The sequence below is a fragment of the Ruditapes philippinarum genome, unplaced genomic scaffold (genome assembly GCF_026571515.1).
Source record: "Ruditapes philippinarum isolate M1 unplaced genomic scaffold, ASM2657151v2 ctg1244_1_1_1_1, whole genome shotgun sequence".
Lineage (NCBI taxonomy): Eukaryota > Metazoa > Mollusca > Bivalvia > Venerida > Veneridae > Ruditapes > Ruditapes philippinarum.
The window spans coordinates 156,340-168,636 of record NW_026862258.1 but is presented as its reverse complement, the minus strand read 5'-3'; the positions used below and the strand labels follow the sequence as shown (position 1 = coordinate 168,636).

At 33.4% G+C, this 12,297-nt stretch overlaps 1 protein-coding gene across 1 annotated transcript in view; it reads left to right on the top strand.

Moving 5' to 3' along the window:
- Positions 1-6,714: 6,714 nt before the first annotated feature.
- Positions 6,715-12,297, top strand: part of LOC132718458 (uncharacterized) — a 43,380-nt gene continuing 37,797 nt past the window's right edge. Inside the window, exons 1-6 of the mRNA XM_060702156.1 lie at positions 6,715-6,918; positions 7,122-7,139; positions 8,870-8,970; positions 9,813-9,910; positions 10,590-10,798; positions 11,274-11,503. Coding sequence (XP_060558139.1) covers positions 6,864-6,918; positions 7,122-7,139; positions 8,870-8,970; positions 9,813-9,910; positions 10,590-10,798; positions 11,274-11,503 — 711 coding nt within the window. The 5' untranslated portion in view covers positions 6,715-6,863. The remainder of the gene's footprint in view (positions 6,919-7,121; positions 7,140-8,869; positions 8,971-9,812; positions 9,911-10,589; positions 10,799-11,273; positions 11,504-12,297) is intronic.

Here is a 12,297-nt window from a genome sequence, read left to right as displayed (position 1 = left end):
AAAATCAATAGGAGTAATCTGCTGGTCATGACAAATCACCATACCAAGTTTGAAGTTCCTAGGCCTAAGCGTTCTTGAGTTATTGATCAGAAACCGTTTTTACTTAAAAGGTCAATGTGACCTTGACCCCTTCACCTAAAACTCAATAGGGGTCATCTGCTGGTCATGACCAATCATCACACAAAGTTTGAAGTTCCTAGGCCTAAGCGTTTTTAGTTAATTGATCGGAAACCGTTTTTACCTACAAGGTCAATGTGACCTTGACCTTTGACCCCTTGACCCCAAAATCAATAGGTCATCTGCTGGTCATGACCAATCACCATACCAAGTTTGAAGTTCCTAGGCATAAGGGTTCTTAAGTTATTGATCCGAAAGCATTTTTACCATCAAGGTCAATGTGACCTTCACCTTTGACCCCTAGACCCCAAAATCAATAGGGGTCATCTACTGATCATGACCAATCACCATCTCAAGTTTGAAGTCCCTAGGCCTAAGGGTTCTTTCATTATTGATCGGAAACCGTTTTTACCTACAAGGTCAATGTGACCTTGAACTTTGAGCCCTTAACGCCAAAATCAATAGGGGTCATCTGATTGGTCATAACCAATCACCATACCAAGTTTGAAGTTCCTAGGCCTAAGGGTTCTTTTGTTATTGATCAGAAACCGTTTTTAATTAAAAGGTCAATGTGACCTTGACCTTTGACCCCTTGACCCCAAAATCTATACAGGTCATCTACTGATCATGACCAATAACCATACCAAGTTTGAAGTTCCTAGGCCTTAAGGTTCTTTAGTTATTGATCGGAAACCGTTTTTACGTACAAGGTCAAAGTGACCTTGACCTTTGACCCCTTGACCCCAAAATCAATAGGGGTCATCTACTGATCATGACCAATCACAATACCAAGTTTAATGTTCCTAAGCCTTAAGGTTCTTTAGGTATTGATCGGAAACCGTTTTTACCTACAAGGTCAATGTGACCTTGACCTTTGACCCCTTGACCCCAAATCAATAGGGGTCATCTACTGATCATGACCAATCACCATACCAAGTTTGAAGTTCCTAGGCCTTAAGGTTCTTTAGTTATTGATCGGAAACTGTTTTTGCTTTCAAGGTCAATGTGACCTTGACCTTTGACCCCTTGACTCCAAAATCAATAGGGGTCATCTACTGGTCATGACCAATCACCATACCAAGTTTGAAGTTCCTAGGCCTTAAGGTTCTTTAGTTATTGATCGGAAACCGTTTTTGCTTTCAAGGTCAATGTGACCTTGACCTTTGACCCCTTGACCCCAAAATCAATAGGGGTCATCTACTGATCATGACCAATCACCATACCAAGTTTGAAGTTCCTAGGCCTTAACGTTCTTTAGTTATTGATCGGAAACCGTTTTTGCTTTCAAGGTCAATGTGACCTTGACCTTTGACCCCTTGACCCCAAAATCAATAGGGGTCATCTACTGATCATGACCAATCACAATACCAAGTTTAATGTTCCTAAGCCTTAAGGTTCTTTAGGTATTGATCGGAAACCGTTTTTACCTACAAGGTCAATGTGACCTTGACCTTTGACCCCAAAATCAATAGGGGTCATCTACTGATCATGACCAATCACCATACCAAGTTTGAAGTTCCTAGGCCTTAAGGTTCTTTAGTTATTGATCGGAAACTGTTTTTGCTTTCAAGGTCAATGTGACCTTGACCTTTGACCCCTTGACTCCAAAATCAATAGGGGTCATCTACTGGTCATGACCAATCACCATACCAAGTTTGAAGTTCCTAGGCCTTAAGGTTCTTTAGTTATTGATCGGAAACCGTTTTTGCTTTCAAGGTCAATGTGACCTTGACCTTTGACCCCTTGACCCCAAAATCAATAGGGGTCATCTACTGGTCATGACCAATCACCATACCAAGTTTGAAGTTCCTAGGCCTTAACGTTCTTTAGTTATTGATCGGAAACCGTTTTTGCTTTCAAGGTCAATGTGACCTTGACCTTTGACCCCTTGACCCCAAAATCAATAGGGGTCATCTACTGGTCATGACCAATCACCATACCAAGTTTGAAGTTCCTAGGCCTAAGGGTTCTTTAGTTATCACTCGGAAACCATTTGGTCTACGGACCGACGGACCGACGGACCGACGGACCGACAAGTGCAAAGCAATATACCCCCTTTTTTCAAAATGGGGGCATAAAAAGTACAATTGAAATATCTTAAACATATATTAGGCCTAGAATCTAGTACACCAACTTGTATTGTGTACGGCGAATGTGGTGTTAAACCAATTTCTATTGATATTGATTGTAGAATGATAAATATTTGTACTAAGAAAAAGAATGCTAGATCATAATTATTTAAGACATCCAAATATATCAACTTTTAAATCTATTATGAATATGACTCATTGTATTGAATAAAGAAATTTTTGTTTATTTATTAAGGAAATAATCACAAAATTTGAGAATAGTTAACATTTCTACATCTTTGTTCATCATGTCCTTGAAAATGCGTGTTTCTCTCCATTTTGTTAAGATGAGTTGTATTAATATTATTATTTTCATGTGTATGCTATGCCTCTTTATGTAATGTACGTTTATATGCTATAGCTCATATTGTCATGTGTGTACATGAATTGAGTTCTGAAAATAAACTTTGAAACTTTGAAACCATATCTTCATTTGGTAAACGTTAACAAATTCCGTGTTTGTTTAACACGATTACGCTTAGCATCGCATAGACTTTTTATTGAAAGTGGCTGATGGACTAGACCTGTAAACACTCCAGTAAATGAACTGAAATGTACTTTTTGCGATAAATTAGAGGACGAATATCATTTTGTTTTAGAATGTGTGTTATATAACGATTTGAGAAAGCAATTTGTACCAACCTTTTATTACAGACGACCAAAAATACAAAATTGTGTTGATTTAATTACTACAAAATGTAAACGTGTCATAAGAAATTTAAGAACATGTGTAGAAAAAGCATTCACTAACTTTACTTAAACTTATCTTTCAAGATGTAATGATGTGAATTTTGTTTAGCACGACCCTTATATGCCTTTCTTGTTTATCACGTAGCTTTGTAAAATGTAAACTCATTATGTACAATTACAGTAAATCCATATGTCAATCAACTTGCTACTTCCGTTTTTGTGCAATGGATGACTGATGGACTTAACTCTTGTGGCAGACGAGGTCAAACATGTTTTGCTAAAGGGATTTTTAATACGTATACAAGTATCTTATAAAGTATGTTCGAAGAAAAAGTTAAATAATTGCGGTTAAACATGAAGATAATGGTATTCATGTATCGAATGAACAGAGATATCTCAATGTTGAAAAGAATGTTTTTTAAAATTACTGATAGGTCTTTAAAGGATTCCACTGAGGAGTTTTTTGACATGTCTACTTGACGAGATATGCACGTCAAGACCAATAATTTGTGTACAAAATTTCAGATCATTACATCGGCCCGCTTTTTCAGTATCATCCATTTTTGTGCAATATGACATAAAAATGAAAAGCATTTCAACGTTTTTCACTTAAGTCGAACCAAAAAGCTGACAGAAATTGATTTTCAATTTGATTTTGAGCATATTTTTTTATTATCGTTTGTATATTTTTTTATTTTAAAATCCTTCACTTAATTGTTTTAAAGAATCAACTGTTTTTAGACTTTTGTCCTCAATTGAGCTCCTTTAACATCAAATGAGAAGGGTCTCAAGACATCCTAGTAATCTTTTGCTACAAACACAAGGGCACAAAGAAAGAACATAAGCAGATAGTAATCAGAGGGTTAGTGAATAAGCTTATATGACATATATAATACAAGTTTAGATTACCAAAATTCCTTCTAGGGCAACACTTAATCAATTACTCGTAATATGGCTTTAAACAGGAGTCCAGGTATAGAAGCTGGAAAAAAGATTTACATGTGTCATTAAAGATAAATATTCATAAAAATTAATAGAGTTCTCAGAAACAAAATCGTAGGTAATGCTGCTGATAATAAATTGAACATGATGCTGGCTTGATGATGTAACCGATAAATTCATTTACAATGAAGAACTATGGTCGTGCACTCACGCTTGATTACTGTTAATCTGTATCATGTAGATGTGGTTACCTTTGACTTGAAACTGACTATAACTGACCGGACAATTAAACCTTCAAATAGACCATACGCAACAAACAAATAGACTAGTCCAATTTGAAGGGAGAGCACTACGTATTTACAGACAACGAAGAAATTATATTAACACAAAAAAATGACATAAATATTGTAGACCAGATACAATGTGTGGTCAATAATAACGTATTTGCCATTTTTTTGTAAACTTTGCTACTTTAGTTCAATGATCACAATTATATTGTTTTGTGTCGTCAGCTACTAATAACTGTGTTTACCTATAAACTAAAAGTAAAACTTCCTGATATCAAAATGGCGCTGTATGTCCACAAAACAAAATGGCACACTCCATATACATTCTGAAATGCTTTGGATTTCTAAGTGAATTTTAATATCGTCAAGTCTCAGTGAGTTTCATCAAACATAGTTATTTCTTCTCATGAGAAGGAAGAGTAACAACGCAAATACATTTCTCGAACTTTGATTGGCTTAAACTCTTTGTACACTTCATCAGGTCATATGTATCTCATTCAGGCTATATTTCTCCGTCTATCCCGTCAGCAAATGTTATGACTTATAATATATGTCGGTCATTTTGGATAACGGAGGAAGGGAGATCAACACCATATGTTAGGTAACTCTTGAGGAAAAAACAGAGAAATTCATCAGTTTGTTAGAAGTGAACAAAATACGAGTTTGTTAATCTGTAATCAATTGCGATAAAGAATGCACAAGTTGGCAAAGTAGAGATTAGTATTAGAAACCGTTTAAGCATGAAATATTTATTGTAACATGCTAAAAGGGTGCTTGTCTAATCGAAACATTTTCCCCGCCCACGGTCTTTATTAGCGTGCATCTGCAATAAGCCAATTTGCATATGTAACATAATTATAGAGGCAAGCTTTGCAGAAAACTGTTTGAATTATAATAACTTGCGCATGATTGATAGGACGAATTTTTCCTTTTTTCTTTTTATAATCATGTAATTGATAACAGTATTTTATGGAATTAATAGTGTTTTTTTTTATTTGTACAGTTAAAGTGTAATTGGTTCTTTGAGATGAAACAAATTATTACGGTAGCAAAATGATTCGTTGGGGCTTTAGTGTAATTCAGGATTTAATTGTGCAAATTGAAAAGTTTTGGCTAAGCAATGAGTTATGGGTAGTCTTAATCAATACTTAAAGGCGGAGTTAAGTCAATGATTTTTGACGGATTATGTGACAAGAGATATACAGGGATTACGCGGTTACTTGTAGGCGTAGTACAGTCAATAAGTCATGTACTTTTATCGTATGGTAACCCTTATTGCAAACGTTTTATATTTAATATGGTCAGTAAAATTTTTTTGATTGGTTATATGACCCTATATAAGCGGTTGTTTGGATATACATGTAAGCGGATATATAACCTATCAGAAATATTTATAACATATTTATAATACCGCATTTTTTTAATTTTTTTTTTTTTGAGATAAAAAAGATTTTTTTTCCGTAAATTGACAACAGCCGTGTATATTATTAGTTATAAAGATCGTTGACAGGTTATATGGCCCTATATAAACGGCTATTTGTAAATATACCGGCGAGGGTTATATTGCAAACAGCCGTTTATATACGGTCATATAACCTGTCAACGATCTTTATAACGAATTTATAATACAGCAAGCATCATTTTTAGAGAAAAAAAGTAAGACTTCTTCATGAATCGACAGCAGCCGTGTATATAAAACTATATAAACGTCACGATTATCCAATGAAAAATGACGTTACAAACGTGCAGTATTATAATAAACTATATAAACGTCAAGACAATCCAATAAAAAGCGACGTTACAAACGCCTAGTATCATAAATACATTAAACATGTATTTTAACCAGACAATTCTTTAGTATTCTTTTGAACAACAAACCGCCAAATACATCTGCATACATTTATAATTCAATTTTAATAATTATTTTACTTTGTGGCTGAACTTAATTGACTTCATTTTGTAAAATAAACAGCAACTTTATAGAGTACTTGAAATGGCGTCAGGCTGTTGCAAGCACAACCTGTAAAATATTAATAATGATAATAATAGTAATAATAATCATATGTTTCTTCCATATTAACGCTGACAAAGCATCATCTAATCTGGTTACGTGCGGTTTTTCAGGCAAAAGCGGTCATACACCTCGATTGATGCCTGAAGACGACAGATACTGGACAAAATGTATCACATTGTGTTAATAACAAAATCTGTACTTTGTGAATTAGCAAAGCCATCGGTATCCACATTCCAATGCATTCAGACACGTTACTTCACTTATAAAGCAAATATACCGGGAGTTGTTGAAGGTACATGAAAGGTTAAGTATGACTAAAACTTTATTATGTTATCAAAAAGATATGATATGCAAATATTAAACGGATTGTTAAGATAATCCATCTTTTATACCTTAACGGATATAACAGATGGCGAGAAAAACTGTTTTGTTACAATAAAAAGATATTAGCATATAAATTATTTGCTTAACGTCAACGCAACTAAATGACCGACCAATAAGATTCGTCGTTACATATTGTCTTTCGGGATCAAGAACAATTTTCATCACGGAAAACTCCAAGAAGAATCTGGAGAAATTGGACGTTATAGCAGTCGGGCTGTGCGCATTATAGTGGACACCTTGTTATCTTTTTATATAAAAGGTGTAGTCAGGAGCCCGACGAATAGGGGATATCTTAAAAATATGATTAACTTGCCGATATGGACCTTTTTAGTCCTAGCGGCTACCGTATCCCAAGGTATGTGTGCTGTATAGTACTTTCTTTTTTGAGCAAAAATATACATTTTTCTTCTTGACAGTTTAAAGGTTAAATATTTATCTGAAATCTTGTAATCGTATGGTTCCAATTTGTTAAATGTTAATTAAATGTAATCAAATTATACTTGTGTTTGACTTGATAAACTTTACTGACAAATTAAAAAAAAAAATCTTTTATTTTAGGACAAGCCAAGAAGATGAGTAAGTAATCACTTATTATGTATAAAACATATGTCGGTAAATAACTTAGTGTAATTTAAAACCTATGCATATTAGTTTAGCGACACCAAGTACCGTTTCACAATTCACCCGAGTTTAGCGACACTAAGTACCGTTTCACCATTCACCCGAGAATTATTGACAATTATCATGAATTGATGAAAATTTAAAAAAAAAAGAACAAAAAAAAAAAAAAGAACAAAAAAAGTCATTTAATATGCAACGCATGTCCGTCAACCAGTGAAATTGTTCACACTGACCTAACCACGATATAAGGACACGGAAGTCTAAAGAAATAGTACATACCTATTAAATACATGCGCTAAACATCTGCTCAATGATAGTCACAAGTTCCCGGCTACTCCACTCAAATCAATTTCTATGTTTCACTTGCGATAATTCTTACAGGTATTCGGCCAAAACGGTTAATAAAATTTACTTGTACGTGCTTACACTTTATTTTATAAGTTTATTAGTTTGAACGATAGTTATAACATATAAACAAACTGAATAGACAGAAAAACGAAAAGAAAAAAAAACAAACAAAACAAAACACAAAAAAACACACAAAAAACGCGGGTATAATTGAATTTTTTTTTTATTATAGTATATGTGTAACACATAGATATTCGTTCCCGCTGGTGATTCAATTAAATTCATTATACTCATCTATAACATCTTAAAAATATAAATATGTCTTTACATCACGATTTGCTTATATCATAATACTAAGAATTAATTAAATAATTAATAAATCATCTCCGCTCTTGATAACTATCAGAGTCTTTTATGATATAAAATGTGTTCGTAATATATAGCTCTGCGTAAATATGAATATTTGAAAGTGTCCAGCAGTACGTTCCTTCTTTATTTTTCAAGGGAAAAGCTTATTCGACCCATTCCCGTAATTTCTTTTGCAATCTAAAGATAATAAGATGTCTGTTTTGAAGATCATATTTCATAGACAATCTTGCACAAGTTGTTTGTCCGTGGAAAATGGTGGCCATAACGATAACGAAAAGCGCTTGATTGAATAATCTGTTGATGACGGATTAACACATGCATCATTTTGTCGCGTTATAAAATAGTTATGTATAGTTTTTTTGGTCGGAGCGAAATGTCCGACTCAAGAGCGCTCTTTAATATTTACAACATATTCATTCAATTTAAAACATTTTAAAATCATAAATGATGCGACGCAAAAGATGCTGTTTTCTATCTTTTCTAATCCTAACACGAAAGAATGAATATATACACGATATAATATAGTTTAAATGACAAAGGTTTTATGTGGATATTCACAGCAATTATTTACCATTTTCTTACATTTTTATGGAGCTGTTAAAATTATTGTTTGAATTTTAAAAACGAATACTTCCAAAATGCAAGTATGAAACAAATATAGTAGTAAATTACATTAGAAATAAATGACACAGGTACAAAACCTTGCTTAACGAAAGAACACTACTTAAAATTGTAAAAAATATATTTTGTTTAGGAACATGATATTCTGTTTAGTTACAATATTTATACGTGTTGAATTACAGACAAGTCTTTCGAGAACCGCCCATAAAATTATAGAAGCAATATGATTTTACTGTTAATACATTTTATAAAAATATTTTCTATAAGATATAACTTTATACCGTTAAAAATCTTATTAATGTTTTATTTTCAAAATGATATAGTCATGTTCATCTTGATTTTTCCAGTTGAATGCGGTAGAGAAACAATAGACGCCGATTTAAACATTTGTTGTCACGGTGTGGCCAGCCTTAAATCGTTCGGAGATAACACTAAATGCTGTGGTGAAGTAAGCTTGAAAACTTTTTTAACCAGTATTTTTTTCCATTTGTCAATGTTATACTTATCAACCCTTAAATTTCTGAAATTTTTCAATGGAAGTTTCCAGCTTTTATTTTTGAAATTGTACGTTAATTAAATTTTTGAAATTGTACGTTGTTAAATTTTGGAATCTCCAGATGATAATTTCAAATCTGTCAGCCAACATTAAAGAGCCTATTCAGATTGCACAATAGTGCCGGATGGCCTGGCTCTATACTGGTGGTGGAGGCTAGTCACTTCGGATGTTTAAGAATACCGAAAGTTCCCATTCGTGTATTTATTCAAAATCAAGGCAGATATGCCCATCTTCCATTTACAAACTAGCTACCGCCTATATTACTGAAATTAAAATGAAGGAAAAAAACTAGCTAAGTTCCCGGCATGAAAGAACGTACTGTCCTTCATGGTATTCGAACCAGGGTTAAGAAATTCAACGGCAGTGACATTTACAACTTAGTCGTAATTAAGGGCTTCTTCCTCCTTCTTGTAAAATTGTGTTTCTTTGTTGTTTGTCTTTTTGTTTTAAATGATTTATACGAATATTATTTAAATTTAATCTAACTTTGAAATTGTTAAATTCAAACAGTCTTTAAAACAAACAGCACCCCATGGCCTCAATTTTTCCAGGAAATCATGATTGAAAAAACAACTTGTTGAGCGCAATTTAAATCAGAAATGAAAAATAACTCTTGACAAGCTTGTTATAAATGTATCACAGATATATAAACAATTTATCTCCATGATTCTATATTTATCTCCATGATTGTATTATATCACGTCACATCAAATTAAATCATCCCTTTTTATCAGTACGCATACAGTGATCAAGTAGAAACATGCTGTAATGGCTTACTCAATCCTGGATTCGGATTCAAAAACAGAGATGGCGTTTGCTGTGGCATGTTCAGGTAGCATTTTGTTTATTATCTCGGAACCATTTTGTTAATAATCAAGTTTGAAAATGTTTGAAACACCTTCTGAATTAATGTTTTAATTATATAATATTAATATTTCATTATTCAACTTTAATGGCTTTTCTGAGCAGATAAAGGAGTGCATATTAGCCGCGTCACGACAAAACCAACATAGTGGGTTTGCGACCAGCATGGATTCTGACCAGCCTGCGCATCCGCGCAGTCTGATCAGGATCCATGCTGTTCGCTATCGGTTTCTTTACTTGTAATAGGGTTTGTAAGCGAACAGCTTGTATTCTGATCAGACTGCGCGGATGCGCAGGCTGGTCTGGATCCATGCTGGTCGCAAACGCATTATGTTGGTTTTGTCGTGACGCGGCTCATTTACAATAATATCCATCAACTCAAGTTTAAAATTCTCTTATAATTAAGTGAAAATAAAAACACTTGAGTACACCCCACATGTAATGCTTTACCTGCAGGAACCGAAGATGATAATCGTTTGCCCAGACAAGCGTGAACATCCATGCAACATAACCAAGCGCTATAATATTGGTAGATTTTGATATTAAAATCCTTAAAAATTTGAGCAGAATTACCCAAACCCAAAGCTGGCCAAATTCATTATACATCTTCGGCAGGCTAAAGTTTTTATGACCGTTTGATATTTCAGTTACGATAAACGCTGTTTTCTATGTGAAAACGAACTTATCAAACCTCGATTTGACTTCCGGCACGAGATATGCTGCAACGGGAAAATAAATGAACTCAACGATAAAAAAACCTGCTGTTGTGGAGAAAAAACTATTGATCCAGCAGTTGATATTTGTTGTGACGGAGAAGTGCAGAAAAGAGACAAACAAGTGGCTAAAGACTGCTGCAGTAAGTCTCACCCTAAATTATTTCGCAAAGCAATTGCCCAGTTAAGTTTACCTTCACTGAAACTCGTTAAATTTGTCTGAAATAACCCGAATATTTTAAACATACTTAAATGTTTGTTAAAGATTTCTTATACATGTATTCATATTACTTTTATAAACTGACATTTCTTTTTATTTTAAACATTGAACGACACAGAAATGTTCAGAACGTAGAAAGAATAGTTTTTCATGGTGACTCAAATGGTTTTTACAAAGTTATGGAATTTTAGCGTTCTTATTTCACAGGAAATCAAGAATTTATATATGAAATATTTTTTTCAATCATTATTTTCTAGAACTAACTACAAGTATGGTTAACTAGAACCATTTTTATCACGACTTTCAATTCACAAATATTTCTCATTATTACGAACGTAGGTCTAAAGAACTATTTTCAAATAATTCCAACAATATTTATTACCTCTATTCTAAAACAGATTGTGGGTTGACAAAGGTCGATATTGTAATTGTGCTGGATGCCTCCGAAAGTATTCAAACTGAAAACTGGCCAAAAATGTTGAAATTCACAACAGAAATTTTAAGCGAGGCTGAAATAGACGAGGATAATGTGCGTGTTGGTCTGTTAACATATCGTCACAACACGACAGTAGAGTTTAATCTAAATGAATACCACGACAAGAAGCGAATGTTCGAAGCCATTGACAGTGTAATTATTCTTTAAAAACAGTTAACACTTTTGGGACTTTTAACTTTTATCTTAACATGCATTTGAATAATTATCACGTAATCTAATTCAGAGGCACAGTACCCTTAAATATTCAACTTGATTATCTTAAACATGCATTTGTAACTCATTTTTATATATCTACTATAGTTTTATACACGCGCGATTCTAAGATTACTTTCTATAAAGAGCTGCTGATTATAATTCTATAAATTCATTATATCCGTATTAACGCTGTTCATAAAACCCTGACGTCGTTTTTACAAGCTATAAGCTAACCTGTAGATCTATAACTCTATATATCGGTGTATTGTTACTTATCATGCATTTTTGGTTAATTGTTTTATTCCCATTCATAATTCATTTTTAAATATGAGGGGTTTTAGTTGATTAAAAAGGAGTCAGTCCTAAGAATCAAAAATGCAATAAATTACTACCAGGAACAATAGCTGTCAATGTACAAGTACTTGTTTGAGGTACGGCGTAATGACGGTAGCACAAAATGCACGATTTGGTTATCAATGCGTATGATTACTTGACCAAAATTTAGAATTTGGGTAATTCTAGTAAGATAAATTAAATAAATGATAAAGAATGACTGTATGTGTAACTGACTTAGTTATATATACGGACGTCGAGTTAGCGTTATATATACGGGCGTCAAGTTGGCGATCTTGTCTACATTGGTAGTCTCACATTGATTTAATGAATTTGTTCGCGGCCGTGCATTTTTCTCAAAAAGCTCATTGACAAATTTTCTAAATCATAACAAATAG